We start from the raw sequence: 14,146 nt of genomic DNA on the forward strand, positions 1-14,146 counted from the left end.
ACCTTTATTCACCAAAAACCTCATCGCTCGGACATTAATCTTTCTATGAAAAGCCTAACCCTTTGAATGCTGAAGTTCCTTGAGATAATTGCTTCCTCTTGCCGCTGCCAAGCTCTCGCGACAGCGAATATGGAACATCCCGAAATAACACTTACATCATGCTTTGGATCCTGCTCTCAAAATACCCCGAAGTCTACGGATTATATGCGATCTTAATAAGAGTCGAAGCAAGCTCGACAGACTTCAATAGCTTCACTGGGGTTCCTGATGCGGAGAAATCCCACAATGATCGGATGAACGCTTCATCGGCCGGAGCAAGCCTCCTCCAAAAACTAAGTAACATGACTACTTCAAGAAACACTCCACGAGCGCAGATCCATCCAATCATCAGAGAAAGCTCTTGGCGATGAGTGGCCTGCATAAATCCCCTCCAATCAAACATTGAAGTGGCTGTTTTCGAGACCTCCGCTTAGCCATGCATCCTCAGGTCTCGCCAGCTGTCCGCAAACCACATGCCCTCGCACCACGGCCTGACAACTGTAGACTGGGAAGCCCACGAGCCAGGTTGCCACTAATTTGCCTGCGCTGAAGGTTCAAGCTGAACTGAGATGGAGCTTATTCGCAGTCTCAGCCCTCCACGCAGCTCAAGCTTCCTGGCTTTCAACATGTTTTCTTCTTTGACTCGCCATGCATCCTAGGCTTCAGCCATCCTTCTTAAAGTTCCCTTTCTGATCCTTCCCCTGCGTTGCAGCGCTTATTGCAAGCGAAAACGTTCCGACGGCTACTGTCAACGCTCTCCACAACCCTTTGCTATGGCGATCTTTCCATTTCTTCTCGAGATATCGCTCTTGTTCTTATACCCCATTCTCGCTACGTCTGCTCCAAATCTACAAGATGCGCTCCTAATCACGCCGCCGCCGATACCAGAGCCGACTCATTGTCCGTCTCCAAATCTACTAAAGCGTCAACTGAGCTGCACGTATGGGCAGTGTGGAGACAATTGTCTGTCACAGGGCGCTTTCTGCTGTGGGCCCGCGGGGACCCTGGCGACTTCCCCATATTGTATGTTCAAACCTTCTCTTCACTGTGGAGACATCTGCTGATAGATACTAGGGGTTTGCGACAACGTTCGTCGACTGCCTCTCCTCAAACAATGGAGATACTGAATGATAATTAGGGAGCATGCATAACAAGCGTCCGTGGATCAACTGGCATAGTTGACTGCTACGACCCCGACAACCCATCTGGAACAACTCAGTCCTGCCACGACCATGGAGCGACCTCAAGCTGCAGCTCAACCGATCGCTGCTTTACATGGTCAGCCTACCCCCTCATGCTAAACTCTGCAGTGAATGTTAAGACTAAGACTATCTCTTAAGCGATACCGATGTCCCTTACTGCCATTGGGAAACCTGGATTGACAAACCCACGAACTCGCCAACTCTGAAATGGTTCTCATGCATAGAATCCCGAATCGCAGACGCAACAATCTTCGCCGCAAACATCACAATACCCTCCCAGACCAACCCATCGACTTCGACCACAACTTCAACTTCGACCTCACCATCTGGCAATTCGTCACCTCTCTCCACAGGCGCTATAATCGGCATCGCCGTTGGCGCTGGCATAGCCATCATAGGCGCAGTTGCCATTCTCCTCTATTGCTGCTTCAAGAAACGCCAGACCTCCCGCCTTCGGCCTCAGGAGCTCAGTGCTGAAGAACAAAACAAACAAACAAGTCCCCCGCCAATGATATACCAACCTCCGGTCGAACTTGACGTACCACGACACGATCGCAGCGAGCTCGGCAGCACAACCGCATACTCGCCACATTCACAAATAAGCACACCCTTCACGCCCCACGATGAACGATATGCACAGAATGTCGAGGAAATCGATATGTGGCGAAGAGGGATGGATGCGTCGGAGCTGCCGACTAAGATGCCGAGCTATATGGAGCAGCCTTCTCGAGAGCTCTATGGGGATGCGGGTGTTAGGAGGGAGGTTCAGGATCCGAGGGATAGTTGGGGTCGGGGAGATGATCTGGGTCATATGAGTCCTGGGGGTCAGACGGAGAGGTAGGCTGGCAGGGTGGTTTGTTTCCTTCCTCGTCACTATGATGTTACGAATGGTGATACCAGTATGGCGTTCCAAGGAACCTTCCGGTTTGTATTGCATCAGGAGATGGTTGGGTGATTGGAGCTTCTTCCATCCTCCAGATCTTGGCACTCCCTTTTGACGGGTTACATATTGTATCATTAGTCTAACAGGACCGTCATGTTGGCTGAATGTTGCGGTTGAATTGGGTATCAAACTTAGGCTCCCGACTTTACCACATTAATATATGAACACATTCTATCCTCCAATTCCTTGATGTCCAAGAAGAAGAACTCCCGACAGTATTACCTCCAACTAGCAGTCTCCAAGCCATGTTCACGAGCCCTTCTTACCCCCCGTCCCTCTCAACTTCCACAGCTTGAAATTCCAGTTGAAATACCAATCAAACACCACCCTCGGCATCCACGCCCACGCAAACCAAACAATCCAACTCATATTCCCCTCCCAAATCCAGGGGCTCCTACTAAACCACCCACCCCCCCTCAACACCTGCCTAACGACACTCCGCGCATACTGTTTCGTGTCCATGCCCAATTGCTGGCTGTGTGTCAACCTACGCTCATATTCGGCTGCTAGTGGCTGCATGTAGCTATCCCGCGGAAGTTCGCGAAGCGTGCGCGCGATATTGCTCTTCACACCGCCCGTCACAACCGTCACGACTCGGACTCCCAACGGCGCCAATTCCAGACGCAGAGTGTCGGAATACGCGTGCAACGCCGCTTTGCTTGCATTGTACGGAGCGCCCCATACATACGGCATAACGGCCGCCAGACTACCTATTTGCACGATGGTTCCGTGTCCGGCGATTAGGAGTGGCACGAAGGCTTTGCAGAGCCGCATGATAGAGAATAAGTTTGTATCGAAGGTAGCGAGGAGTTCGTCGTCGGAGAAGTCGAGGGCGGGGACTGTGTAGTTCCGGCCTGCATTGTTGCAGAGGATGTGTAGACGGCCATTTGTAAGCTCCGAGACGCGTTCGCACAGGGAAGTGAGGCTTTCATTGCTTGAGAGTTCAAGGGGGAGGTAGGTTATATTTGGGTGGGGGGAGGGGTATTTGGAGGGATCGCGAACGGTGGAGAGGACAGTGAAACCTGAGTGAGGCTGTCAGAGTGAGGGGTGAGATATTCGGAGACCATATCTGATCAGATCAGATCTGATCTGATTGCGGACATCTGTCAATCTGTCCTCTTTGTCCTCTTTGTCCAAGTTAGGGTAGGGGGATTGGCCCAGAGAAACCCCATACCGTTATCTGCAAATTCAAGCGAAAGGAAATGCCCAATGCCACCAGGAGTGCATCTAGTAGCGTCAGCCGAAGCTTCAATGGCCTCATGCTCATCAGCTGGAGCCAGAGGGGGGAAAGGGGGGTGGGGGGGGGTTTCCAGGCATCAAAGCCAGCACACCCAAAGCCATGCAAGATATCTGACTCACCCCGTAATCAAGGCGTATCCCTGCTCCGCTGGCGGCATCGTAACTCCTAATCGGGCAATTGGCGATTTCAGTGAGGTGTTGAAGTCAGGCCGGGGTCGGCAATTTGGCAAAGCTCGAGCTTGGAGCTCGGACATCTCGGCAACCAGCTGCCCCACGTCAGGAGCGAAGGGCGTGAGGAGGGAAGCTTAAGGAAATGTTGACTAATTTATCATGGGCGAGAATTATCACTTGCTCACGCCTGCCATGGCTAGCCGTGGCGAGGAAGGTTTATCTAGGGCCGGCTGACTGCCTTCATAACTTATCTTTCTCATTCACTCACCTTTCTCCTGTCTTGTCACCCCCCTCTGCACCACCGAAGTCTCCTGTACCAATTGCATATCGGACGGACTGGCCTTGGCCTTAGCATAAACTGGCTAAGAGACAAGAGCATGGCACTGTTTAACTGGCTAGGAACCAAGTTGCCGGCACTCATGCGGCCTTTGCTGCTGCTGAGCTTGGCCAGCTACCGTCCGTTCCCCCTCCCCCTCCCCAAGACGAGAAAGTAACAATTTACTAGACTTCTTCATAACAGTCTTCGAAGTCATCTTCGTCGAACAATCCCTAGGCCAGCTCTTTAACCTCACCAAGCTCCGCTACAAAGCCTTCGCTCGACTCTGGACTCGCAATGGTGCACACTCCCCCACGCACCCTTCCAGCTTACCTTCACATTCTCTTCTGCTAACAACCTCCAGGAGAGGCAATGTCTCAAGAAATGCCTGGGCCTCTCGACGCCCTCCTCCAAAAATGCTCCGGCGTCGTCCTTGACATCGGGCCCGGCTCCGGCGAAATCCTCCCCCGCTTCAACGCGTCCAAAATCCACACCATGTACGGTGCTGAGCCCGCCGTAGACCTGCATCCAGGGCTCCTCCGCAACGCACAGAAAGCAGGGTTTGGGGGCAAATTCCATGCGCTGCTGTGTGGCGGCGAGCCAGAGAGTCTGATCCCCGCGCTGCATAAGTCTGGGGTTCTGGGACGAAGCGGAACGAGAGGCACGGCGGAAAACGGCGTCTTTGATGATATATGCTGTGTCCGAGTTCTCTGCGGTGTTCCACATCCAAAAGAGACAATTAAGGGATTGTACGAGTTGTTGAAGCCAGGCGGCCGCATGGTCATCTGTGAGCATGTCGTCAACCCGTGGAGAAGTGAGGGTAGCATATTGGCCAGACTCGCACAGTTCGTGTATACGGCCATGGGATGGCCATTTTTTATGGGCGGTTGCGAGCTACAGAGGCGTACGCCTGAGTACTTGCGAGAGGCGGCCGGGAAGGAAGGGTGGGCTCAGTTCCAGCTCGAGTATGTGGATCCGAAGGTTGCGGTTCCCTTCGTGATCGGCGAATTAAGGAAAAGAGGCTAGGCTTTGGGAAGCTAAAGAACGGCTCTGACAAGGTGAGCCACAAGCGGGAAGCGGTGGTGTGTGGTAGAAGCGGTTGTATGATATGTGGTGTGAGTAATTTCACGGAAACGGGGTCACAGCTTGTTAAAAAGCGTATGTAGGTGGGGTGGATGCCAAAACGATCAATGTAGATGCATTTGAAAGGGCAACTCACTCCAGTTACGAACTTTGTACTCAACTCAAACGATTATATCCCACCCTTTTGCTTTGTAGTCCATGCGCGCGAAAGTCTCTCCACATTGGAATGAATAGACAAAAAATTATTTCAAACACTCGTAGCAACTTTCATATTCAAGCGCTTCTCTCCATAATGCTTTCTATCTCGCAAGCTCTGTCTACCGTCTCCTCCTTTCACTATCAACTTTGCAGAGATTGCAAAACGTCTGCTGCAGCCTTACCCCCAACAGCCATACTATGACTCGTATCTATCCTTTCTGCTCATTTCATCCCAACTAAGTTGATCCCAGTTCTTTTGTTCATACGGGGTACAGTACGCCCATCTCTTTAGCCATGCCCCCTCGTGCCGAGAGACCTATTCCAAATCTACTATATACTCCTCCATCTCTATCCTCGCCCACCCCCGCCCATCCCGCATTCCTCAGCTCTAGAATCTACGAGGGGATGTATCGAGGCAGCCAGATAGACTGGATATTTCTCACTCGGTCGACCGGAGCGGAGCTATGAGCCCGAGGGAATCGTAATGATCACTATGGCGCTGGACAAGGCTGCGATGTTGGGGTCCGACATTTGCCTGCTAGGTATTGTTTATTGGCTGGGCTGGATTTGAGGATTGGGTTTGGGGGTTTGGTTGAGCTTTGGTTGGGAGAGGTCGAGGGGTAGAAGAAAGATGGACGGAGGTCAAGAGCTGTGGTGCCGAGGAGTCCTAGGAGAGAACACTTGGATGGTATCGAGAATGCGGGTGTATTTGTTCAGTCGGTGCGGGATGGGAGGGAGATGCAACGGAGAGAGAAGCCAATTCGATTCAAAAGAGTTGTGTAATTCTCTGGATCTCAATCCCAAAGTTGTTGCTTGTGTCCCGGCCAAATCATCCAAAGCCTCTCACATCTCCAGCCAAAATCCCAGGCCCCACGTACCTTTATACCCTGTCTCCCCATCTAAATCCTCTCCCTGGTCCCAGTCAGCCCAGTCGAGCCCATCCTCGCACCACAGTCCCCCAAACCGAAGTTCTTCCATCAGCCCCCAAATCCTCGGATCTGTCGACAATTACCGCATCCGGAAATGTGCTGCGAGATTTGCGATAGGCTTGGCGATTAGCGGCTTAAATGGGATTAGAGAAAGCTAGGATTAGGACTAGTGCTGGAAGGAGGCTGCGTAGGGCGGGAGGAGCGATTGGGCAGCCCTGTCAAGTAAGTGGATAGGATTCGGTTGGTTCCGATTAGGATGCGTGGTTGCTTGTTTGCAGGTTGGTGATTGGGGGTTGGTTGTGGGTGGGTGGGTGAGAGGAAGGTTATTGGGATGATGCGAGCTGCGAAATACGAGATCGAGAGGTTCGGGAAGAGAAAGGGGGTTATTGGAATGTGGTGCTTGGTAATGATCATCGTGACTGGAATCGAAGTTGGCGAGGAAGAAGAGGGAGAATACTTTCTCGATTCTTGTATAGGACGTCAGCGATGCCATAGAACATACAGAGTGCGGGTTCGATATGTCAAAGAGCTAATAAGAGCATTAAGCGGATGCAAGCTTCTGTCCTGCATCATCGTCCGCCCTCATTAGAAGCTTAGCATATTCCGCAGCGGCCTCATGTAGAGTGTTTGATTGAAAAGACAAGGACTGTAACCGAAGCGAAGCCAACGAAGGAATTCTGAGCAGTACCGAGGCCGAGATCAGAGAAAATGAGATAGGAATATATTTGGAAGAAAAAATTTCAGAAATCCATGTAATGGAGCTGACAACAACCGTTCATCCTCTTGATAGTGAGATATTTTCCATTCTGGCATCGTCCACTACGAAAGGGAATACCAACAGATCGTCAGCCATAGCCGTTCGTTAAGTCCGTCCTTCCTTATGCCTTCTAACCAGACTCAGGAGCTGGGTCGAAGTATTCATAGATTTTCTCCCCCTTCTCGCCCAGCAAGCCAGGTGCTTTGAACGTCGAAATACCAGTCTGCCGGTCATATATCTCATATGTCGACGCAAGGCGTTTACCTCCACCGCCAGGAAGATCAACAACAAACGACGGGGTATTGAAACCGGCAAGTGTCCCACGAATACGTTGTTCGAGGTCAAGGATTGTGCTAAGGGGGGTGCGAAGGTCTTCGATCCCACGGACGAGATCGCATTGGTAGACATAATACTAATTTCGTCAGCTTGGGTCTTGGAACCGAACCAAGATATGCGTATAGCGCATGGGCTTAAGAGAGATAGCGTGAGGCAGGCTCATGCTAGCTTTGATTCTAGGGTGGCGAAACGGACCGAATCGGATTTTAGTGTACGTACTGGTGTGATATGCATATCTGCAAGGTCCCTGATCAACTTTCTCATAGTTTCAACATTATCATTGACTCCTTTCAATAGCACTGATTGATTCCTGACGATAACGCCCTTTTCGAAGAGAAATTTAGCGGCCTTCCTTGTAACCCAGTTTATCTCATTCGGATGGTTGAAGTGGGTATGAAGAGAAACTTGCTTATTAACCCGTCGCCCGTGGTTACAAACATCGATAAAAGAGCTAGTCCACGCGTCATTAGGATCAAAGATACGACTCGGAGCAACTGCCAGGCCTTTCGTCGCAAACCGAAACCGTTTTATGTGTGGAATGGATAGGAGCCTAGGAAGAGCTGAATCAGCCGTGGTCTCAATAACGAGGGAATTAACGCACCGCTCTCCTATCAGATTGATCTGCTCTGGCTCAAGATAGTACGCATCTCCACCCGACACCACAATATCCTGAAGACTTGGCGTCTGTTCAATGTACTGGAAGACAACTTCCCAGCGCTTACGGATCGGCTTTTGGGGAGATTTCGAAATCGTCTCAGTGTTAGCACCAACCGCATAGGATCGAGTGCAGAAACGGCAGTACACAGGGCATATTGACGTTGCTGTGCCTTCTCATCAACAACGGAGGCAGAGGTAAAAAGTCTTGCTCTCTCAAGTAGGGGTAAGTCTTACCAAGAAACAAGGCCTTATCGGGGTAACGATGCACGAGCCCAGGAACAGCTACCAAGATCAGATCGTTGACAGCCACTGAAGAGCCACTGACACTCACGTGAGTCTGCTTCCTCATGCAGAGAGTCTAGCGTCAGTTTCGGGTGATCCGGTACCATCGCCGACTTGATCGGGAGGAACTGCCGCCGAATGGGGTCGTCAAGGGGGTTGGTCCAGTCAATCACGCTTAGGATATGTGGTGTCAGGCGAATGGACATGGGAGCAGCAGACAGCCCCTGCGTCGCGTCGTTGATGAAGTCATTCCTGGTTTTAATATGCTTCAGCAGAGGATTGGCGGACGAAGCAAGCGTATCAGGGAGGGTTGCAGATAAGAATTTGTCGAGCTGCACCCGGCAAGACACAGTGTTCGCGCGCTGGGCAGTCAGTGATGACTCGCAGGTAGGCCAAGGGTTGCATTAACGAACCTGCCAGTTATAGCTCAGGAAGTCCCTCGGAGGGACATTTGCCCATTTAGGGACTCTGCGCCAGTACGGCTCCTGATTTGGCAACGCTGCGTAGGTGGACTGGCTGCGAGTCTGGTTTTCGAAGGAGGGATTGAGCCAGAAGGCTGACCACCGCGTCCCAGAGCTCCGGGCCGCCGCATTCATCATGCTCAAGCCTAACATAACTCGTATCTTGATCTCCACGCCCGAGACGAGAGGGTTTGGCGTGATGGAGTGATAAGTGCACGATGAAGGGGAAGGGGCGAATTGGCTCAGTATGTCTTCCCCTAATAGCTCCACCTGACACTAAAGGTCACGAAAGCTTTTTCCGACACGTGAAAGACACTGTGGGGAGCAATGTGGAGAAGTCAATTCCGGCTTGCTGCCTCGTGCTCTGGGACTGAGATGCAGTGCGTCTCCGCAGCCAATTTATCTCCACCTCCCTGGTCTGGACGACGAACGAACGGTGGACCTCTTCCACCACAGAATGCGTTGTTATGAAGTCGTTTCCATGCTAATTGCTTCGTCGAGCACTCACACCTTATGCCCACCACGGCGTTGGAGACCGCTGGGGGGCCTACACTCCCGGCCACTTATAGAATCAACGAGAACCACAAAACTGCCAAAACCTGGAATTTGAAGGTAGAGGAAATAAGAGGTCTTAATACCATTATACGGGTGGCAATGGCACAGCTAGGGGGCTAGAGAAGCTAAAGCCACAACGTGTCTGTAAGCTGTAGTAGCGTCTAGAATACTAAACAGAGGCATTGCTAACATGCAGGACTATAGAATCAAACATATCATTGAACAGATGAACTTCCAACAACTGTAAATGGCGTAACCGATCTTTCGACTAAGCCAGACGGGACGTATTGGTCAAGCTTGTGTGCTTGCCGATCTTGAACAACGCCACGGGAACACAACTCGTCGTAACTTTGACCCGCTCCAATTTAAAAGTTGATTGCCGGGTCGGCGCCGACGCAAGTTCATTCTGGCACGTGGTGAGCTTCCGCCTTTGTAGGAAGATTCGTGAACCGTGATGTTTGTGGTGTTGAGTGGCTTGGACGAAGCATAATCCCCTCAACGATTGGACAAGAACCATGTGCTGGACAGGAGAACCGAGGACAAATCCGAAAGCGACAGGGCGAAGCAAAGTTGGAAGAGCTTCACTGCACTGTGAATAGTGCAGGGTTTAAGCATTGAATATCACGTATCGGCTGCATGAAAGCGACGCTGCTGGAGGAAGCCAGCGCGTGACTCGTGAGAAGAAAGAAAAACACGGAGCTGCTGATTCCAGAAAGATCACCCCAGCGAAAGAAGCTCAGCCAACAGTTCAAGCTCGTAATATATAAATGGGGATGAGAAGCAACATGAGATGATATCTACAGTGACGTAAAGTATGCAACGGTAAAAGCAACCTTGTCCGTGTGCAACAGGACACTGGGGAAAAGCTCATGTGTGTGTATCGGAGTGAGGGAAATAGGCGACGGCAGGTGGAGCTCTGAAGTGAAGTTCGCCTGCAATTCTTCACGAGACCGTGCGCCAATCCTTTGCCAAGCCTGATGTCACACAAGGAAAGGCCACCCTCAACACCAGAATGACCATCGTGATATCCACAACGAGTATCAGCCCCTCAGCCCACCACCTCCCGCAAGCATGGCGGACTCCGCTGCCACAGCGACTGCAGAGTCTCCCGCGCAGGAAAAGGCTCGATTACGGCGCGAGCGTCGTGCTGCCAAAATTCAGGCCGGCGGTGCCTCTCGGCTACAGGCCATCTCTCAATTGCAGGGAGGGTCTCACCGAGATGTGGAGAAAGATGTGCCAGGTAACGTTCCCTACTTTCCCAGCAGATTCGTCAGACTCGCTATGGATTTCTGCCTGCTTCAGCTCTGACATACTAAACAGTCAAGCCATCACCAAGTGCTTCCCCCAACCTGGCCACAGCTTCCCCCGCCAATGGAACCTCCACACCAGATCCTGATGAGATTGATATCTCCCAGCACCACTACACACCTGCAGCCCAGCCCCAGCTCCCGTCTCCATTCGCCTTCAACGGAACCGACACCCCGCCATTCCCCCAGCCTGGCCCTGATGCCGACATGTCCCAAGACCCGATGATGGCCATGCTGCAACAAATGATGGGTGGCGGCGCAGGGGGCATTCCGGGGATGCCAGGCGGTCCAGGCCAAGCTGGTCAGAATCCAGGCGACCTTCCTCCCGGCCTTGCCAACCTATTCCAGGCCATGGGGGGCGACTCCTCCACTGCTCAGCCCTCGCCTTCTCAATCCTCCGCTTGGCTATGGCGGCTTGTGCACTCTATCTTTTCCCTCCTGCTCGCTGTATACATAGTCTTCCAAACTCCCTTCAACGGCTCCAAGCTATCCCGCACAAACACCTCCACACCCCAATCTGACGACTGGATCCTCGACTCCTCGTCCACAGAGACATTCAAGCATTTCTTCTACATGTTTGCCACATTTGAAGTCGCGATGCAATCGTCGCGGTATTTCATTGAGAGGGGTCAGTTACCTGGGAGTGGGATCCTCAGTAGCATTGCGCAGATGTTGCCGATGCCGTATGCAGGGTATGTAAGAGTGGTGGGGCGGTACAGTGTTATCTATAAGACAGTGGTGAGTGATGCTATGGTAGTGGTGTTTGTGCTTGGAGTGGCGAGTTGGTGGAGGGGTGGTATTACTTCTTGATAAATGATCTTGAGACGCTCCTGGCCATGAAGACTCACGAGGACATCGCCCAGGATAAGACACGACAAGAATAAAATTCGTCAAGACTTCCCATTCAAAACTCTTAGACTTGGATGGTGCATATCCCATTGTAGCCTCTCTATGCTTTTTGTACAAAACAGATGGTATACACAGGTGACCCCACTGACCTTGTATCATACATACACTCGTTCAACATCGTGGGTTTTATAAATCAACCTACGCAACAGAAGCAACCTCCCCCCTCGCCAACTTGAGCAACTCCTCCTCCCTCCTCCCCGCCAAGAACTTCTCCCTCACTTCCTGTCGATCCTTCTCGCTTCTCTCCTTAAATTCTTCCATATCCCGAATCTCCTCCTTCTCCTGCTCCGTCGCCTCGATCACCCGTGCGCCCGTCGCTTCAATCAGTGCGGTGAGAATCTGCGATTCCTGGATCATCCGGATGTCAATTGTGTAGGTGGGGGCTGCAGCTGTGATTGTCGAGGCGACTGTGGGTGTGGGCTGAGGAGTCGTCTCGGGTTTGGGGGGGTTGGAGGGGGTGGGGTCGAGAGAGGTAGTGTAGATGTAGAGTTTTGCGGGACCAGCGGGGTCGTTGTGACGGATTATTTCGATGGGGATTGAGGGGTTGCGGTATTTAATTCGCGGGAGCATTTCGCGCCAGAATTTCCTGCATATCCAGACCACATTAGCGGGCTGTCATTCCGTCCATCTAGCCATCCATGTATCCATCCACAAATTGTCTCACACTCGACCCTCAGTTGTCGTCACCAAGCCAGGGCGTACGACCGGATTCCCAAAAGGTTGAAATATAACAGCCAATGCAGAGGAAGAGAAGACGATGTAGAAAGCCATTCTTGCCATACCTAGCTCCCCGATGTCCCCCATTGATCTTAGTATTAAACTCCATGCCTATCTTTAATACCTCTTTCGGTAGTATAAGTGCACCTGGCCCGACCCGTATCCATAACAGCTATAATTTATACGTCAATCGTACAACTCAAATTAAACGTAGGCTCTCAATCAACCCTTGACATCAAGTCCGAGGGGAATCGGTCACGCGGCGGAGGTCTTGGGACGGGGAATATACCTTCTATCGAGAGGATTAGAATGCTAAATTAATAAGCATTGGAGGGAGTTTAAGACGTACCTCGCGCAACTTGCGCATTCGTTTTATTATATTCACCATGGTGGATGTGATGAGCGTCTTGCAAATCAGACTTCGCGGAGCTTGAATCCTCGCGAGATTTTGAGATGCACGGGGAATCTTCGGCGAAGGCTCGCGTCCGATTGGCCAATGCGTACGGCCTCATAATTCAGGCCTCAACATTTCAGGCAACTAGAGCAATGCGGCACAGTTCACATATTCTCCTGTGGAAACCTATCGTGGATTCATGCTCAGTGGTGATGATTCAGACTGCCTAGCTATATTCCCAAGAGCTAGGTTTTATTCACCCTAAGCAGCCTGCGCTATCCAAACACCCGTACCCTACCCATAAACAAGCCGTTGGTGATTCCGTCCATCATATTAAAAATAAAAGTAAACCCTCCGAGAATACCAAACCTAGCGAACCCGAATCTACACACCAGGAAAGAACTGCAATTGCTGAAATAGATAGCGGCCTTGGGTGGTGGAAGGGCTGAAGTCTTGACAGGCGCCGTACGGCGCGGAATGTGCTGAATTTATTGCGCCGTCTACTGCGCTGGTGCGGGTGGTGCGCCGGTCTGCGGTTGTCCCTGCGGCATTCTGCGGCTCCTATCTTCTTGTCAGTAAATGACCACATTCCGAATTCGGGAAAAGCTTACATAAACGACCTGCTCATGAACGAGATGAGAATCATGGGCAACCAAGACGGCATCTTCGAAAATCCCCACAGAACGTATCCAACCGGAATGGCCAAGTTGTACTGTTGAAGCAGGCCAGTGAACGGATGCCACGGGCCCTCGTATGGCGCAGTATTCTCGTACTCCTTGTTGGTAACGAGCTTGGTGAGTTGAGGGCCCGTAACAGAGGTGCGGTTCAGAGGGATGAAGCGAACAGTGGGCAGCGGTGCGGACTGATCCGCCAGCGGCTTTGGAATCTGCATGTAGTAGATTGAAGGAGGGCCGGCATACCACGAATTGCAGAGAATAGGCTGCGACTCGCAGTCAAGCACGGCGAAGTTGGGCGCTTTGGGGGTTGCTGAAAGGGCGGCCACTGACTCCTACTTGCCATCAGTACGTTCACAAGTCCGAATATCTAAAATGAGGGATATTGAAGCGAAACCTACATTCCACGCTTTACTCGCATTTCCACAAAAGCCATAGCACGTTACGTTGCCGCCTGTTATGAAGACCATCCAGTCCTGCGTCGTTGGTGCGCTGGCCGTTGGATCTACAGTCAACACCTGCTTCCAGTTCTCAGTCGTCAGGCTGTGCTGCACCTTGGACGCGACCTTGGCGACACCGGCATCGAGAGGTGAAGGTGCGGCGGGGACTGCTGATGAGATAGCATCCTTCGCCATATTTAGATATCCCTTCACCTTGTCGAGAATCGGGACCTGGTCCTCGGCCAGCGCAAGCGCCGGGAGCGCCAGAAGAAGGGCTGATGAGAAGCGCATGGTGATTGCGATGTGAAAGGAGTGGAGGTGAAGAGGTAAGGTTGCCTAGCCGCGAAAGGTGATGTTCAAGCAGGATCCTTCGGTGATAGTTCGCGCAAGAAAATTGTGGGGACCGACCGGTGGGGTAGGAAACGAGTGAGGGAACGGATAAGCACGCGTCTTTTGTGGTCAAGTGACTCCGCGACGGCGACAAGAATAACGAAGATGAGATGAACGCGAAGGTGAAGATGAAGAGAAGAACGGGAA

At 51.8% G+C, this 14,146-nt stretch overlaps 8 protein-coding genes across 8 annotated transcripts; 4 read left to right on the plus strand and 4 right to left on the minus strand.

Moving 5' to 3' along the window:
- Positions 1-611: 611 nt before the first annotated feature.
- On the plus strand, positions 612-2,314 carry BDR25DRAFT_31470 (uncharacterized protein). Its single transcript, XM_033691473.1, has 4 exons — positions 612-1,062; positions 1,114-1,127; positions 1,178-1,317; positions 1,380-2,314. The coding sequence occupies exons 1-4, from the start codon at positions 813-815 to the stop codon at positions 2,080-2,082; spliced, it is 1,107 nt and encodes a 368-aa protein (XP_033547482.1). The 5' UTR covers positions 612-812; the 3' UTR covers positions 2,083-2,314.
- A 46-nt stretch (positions 2,315-2,360) lies between these two features.
- On the minus strand, positions 2,361-3,614 carry BDR25DRAFT_303692 (NAD(P)-binding protein). Its single transcript, XM_033690056.1, has 3 exons — positions 3,544-3,614; positions 3,359-3,411; positions 2,361-3,206 (listed from the first exon to the last, which is right to left on the minus strand). Exons 1-3 carry the CDS (start codon positions 3,579-3,581, stop codon positions 2,434-2,436), a joined length of 864 nt encoding a protein of 287 aa, XP_033547483.1. The 5' UTR covers positions 3,582-3,614; the 3' UTR covers positions 2,361-2,433.
- Positions 3,615-3,778: 164 nt separating this feature from the next.
- On the plus strand, positions 3,779-5,175 carry BDR25DRAFT_303693 (uncharacterized protein). Its single transcript, XM_033690057.1, has 3 exons — positions 3,779-4,050; positions 4,100-4,210; positions 4,275-5,175. The coding sequence occupies exons 1-3, from the start codon at positions 3,972-3,974 to the stop codon at positions 4,934-4,936; spliced, it is 852 nt and encodes a 283-aa protein (XP_033547484.1). The 5' UTR covers positions 3,779-3,971; the 3' UTR covers positions 4,937-5,175.
- Positions 5,176-5,741: 566 nt separating this feature from the next.
- BDR25DRAFT_31539 (uncharacterized protein) lies at positions 5,742-6,365 on the plus strand. Its single transcript, XM_033691522.1, has one exon. It carries the CDS (start codon positions 5,823-5,825, stop codon positions 6,276-6,278), a length of 456 nt encoding a protein of 151 aa, XP_033547485.1. The 5' UTR covers positions 5,742-5,822; the 3' UTR covers positions 6,279-6,365.
- Positions 6,366-6,921: 556 nt separating this feature from the next.
- On the minus strand, positions 6,922-8,757 carry BDR25DRAFT_261735 (kama family protein). The gene is made up of 6 exons (XM_033686720.1): positions 8,566-8,757; positions 8,202-8,514; positions 8,105-8,152; positions 7,815-8,034; positions 7,433-7,763; positions 6,922-7,289 (listed from the first exon to the last, which is right to left on the minus strand). Exons 1-6 carry the CDS (start codon positions 8,749-8,751, stop codon positions 7,008-7,010), a joined length of 1,380 nt encoding a protein of 459 aa, XP_033547486.1. The 5' UTR covers positions 8,752-8,757; the 3' UTR covers positions 6,922-7,007.
- A 1,331-nt stretch (positions 8,758-10,088) lies between these two features.
- Positions 10,089-11,483, plus strand: BDR25DRAFT_261738 (uncharacterized protein). The gene is made up of 2 exons (XM_033686721.1): positions 10,089-10,408; positions 10,489-11,483. The coding sequence occupies exons 1-2, from the start codon at positions 10,240-10,242 to the stop codon at positions 11,283-11,285; spliced, it is 966 nt and encodes a 321-aa protein (XP_033547487.1). The 5' UTR covers positions 10,089-10,239; the 3' UTR covers positions 11,286-11,483.
- Positions 11,484-11,522: 39 nt separating this feature from the next.
- On the minus strand, positions 11,523-12,499 carry BDR25DRAFT_286772 (uncharacterized protein; the record flags this gene model as incomplete). Its single annotated transcript, XM_033688273.1, has 3 exons — positions 12,451-12,499; positions 12,167-12,393; positions 11,523-11,970 (listed from the first exon to the last, which is right to left on the minus strand). The coding sequence occupies exons 2-3, from the start codon at positions 12,208-12,210 to the stop codon at positions 11,523-11,525; spliced, it is 492 nt and encodes a 163-aa protein (XP_033547488.1). The 5' UTR covers positions 12,211-12,393; positions 12,451-12,499.
- Positions 12,500-13,102: 603 nt separating this feature from the next.
- On the minus strand, positions 13,103-13,900 carry BDR25DRAFT_225292 (uncharacterized protein; the record flags this gene model as incomplete). Its single annotated transcript, XM_033685175.1, has 2 exons — positions 13,103-13,504; positions 13,571-13,900. The coding sequence occupies 2 exons, from the start codon at positions 13,898-13,900 to the stop codon at positions 13,103-13,105; spliced, it is 732 nt and encodes a 243-aa protein (XP_033547489.1).
- Positions 13,901-14,146: the final 246 nt, after the last annotated feature.

Source organism: Lindgomyces ingoldianus (assembly GCF_010093535.1).
Source record: "Lindgomyces ingoldianus strain ATCC 200398 unplaced genomic scaffold BDR25scaffold_16, whole genome shotgun sequence".
NCBI classification, from domain to species: domain Eukaryota; kingdom Fungi; phylum Ascomycota; class Dothideomycetes; order Pleosporales; family Lindgomycetaceae; genus Lindgomyces; species Lindgomyces ingoldianus.

Excerpts from the sequence above, each read along its gene's own strand:
- BDR25DRAFT_31539 (XM_033691522.1), top strand. The coding sequence starts at position 5,823 with ATGGACGGAGGTCAAGAGCTGTGGTGCCGAGGAGTCCTAGGAGAGAAC.
- BDR25DRAFT_303693 (XM_033690057.1), top strand. The coding sequence starts at position 3,972 with ATGGCACTGTTTAACTGGCTAGGAACCAAGTTGCCGGCACTCATGCGG. Across the intron at positions 4,051-4,099 it reads GCTGAGCTTGGCCAGCTACC|ACTTCTTCATAACAGTCTTC; the intron begins GTCCGTTCCCCC and ends ACAATTTACTAG. Across the intron at positions 4,211-4,274 it reads TCGACTCTGGACTCGCAATG|GAGAGGCAATGTCTCAAGAA; the intron begins GTGCACACTCCC and ends AACAACCTCCAG.
- BDR25DRAFT_303692 (XM_033690056.1), bottom strand. The coding sequence starts at position 3,581 with ATGCCGCCAGCGGAGCAGGGATACGCCTTGATTACGGG. Across the intron at positions 3,412-3,543 it reads GGATACGCCTTGATTACGGG|ATGCACTCCTGGTGGCATTG; the intron begins GTGAGTCAGATA and ends TGACGCTACTAG. Across the intron at positions 3,207-3,358 it reads GCTTGAATTTGCAGATAACG|GTTTCACTGTCCTCTCCACC; the intron begins GTATGGGGTTTC and ends AGCCTCACTCAG.
- BDR25DRAFT_31470 (XM_033691473.1), top strand. The coding sequence starts at position 813 with ATGGCGATCTTTCCATTTCTTCTCGAGATATCGCTCTTGTTCTTATAC. Across the intron at positions 1,318-1,379 it reads ACCGATCGCTGCTTTACATG|CGATACCGATGTCCCTTACT; the intron begins GTCAGCCTACCC and ends CTATCTCTTAAG.
- BDR25DRAFT_261738 (XM_033686721.1), top strand. The coding sequence starts at position 10,240 with ATGGCGGACTCCGCTGCCACAGCGACTGCAGAGTCTCCCGCGCAGGAA. Across the intron at positions 10,409-10,488 it reads TGTGGAGAAAGATGTGCCAG|TCAAGCCATCACCAAGTGCT; the intron begins GTAACGTTCCCT and ends CATACTAAACAG.
- BDR25DRAFT_261735 (XM_033686720.1), bottom strand. The coding sequence starts at position 8,751 with ATGATGAATGCGGCGGCCCGGAGCTCTGGGACGCGGTGGTCAGCCTTC. Across the intron at positions 8,515-8,565 it reads TCCTGAGCTATAACTGGCAG|CGCGCGAACACTGTGTCTTG; the intron begins GTTCGTTAATGC and ends CTGACTGCCCAG. Across the intron at positions 8,035-8,104 it reads CGATAAGGCCTTGTTTCTTG|CAACGTCAATATGCCCTGTG; the intron begins GTAAGACTTACC and ends GAGAAGGCACAG.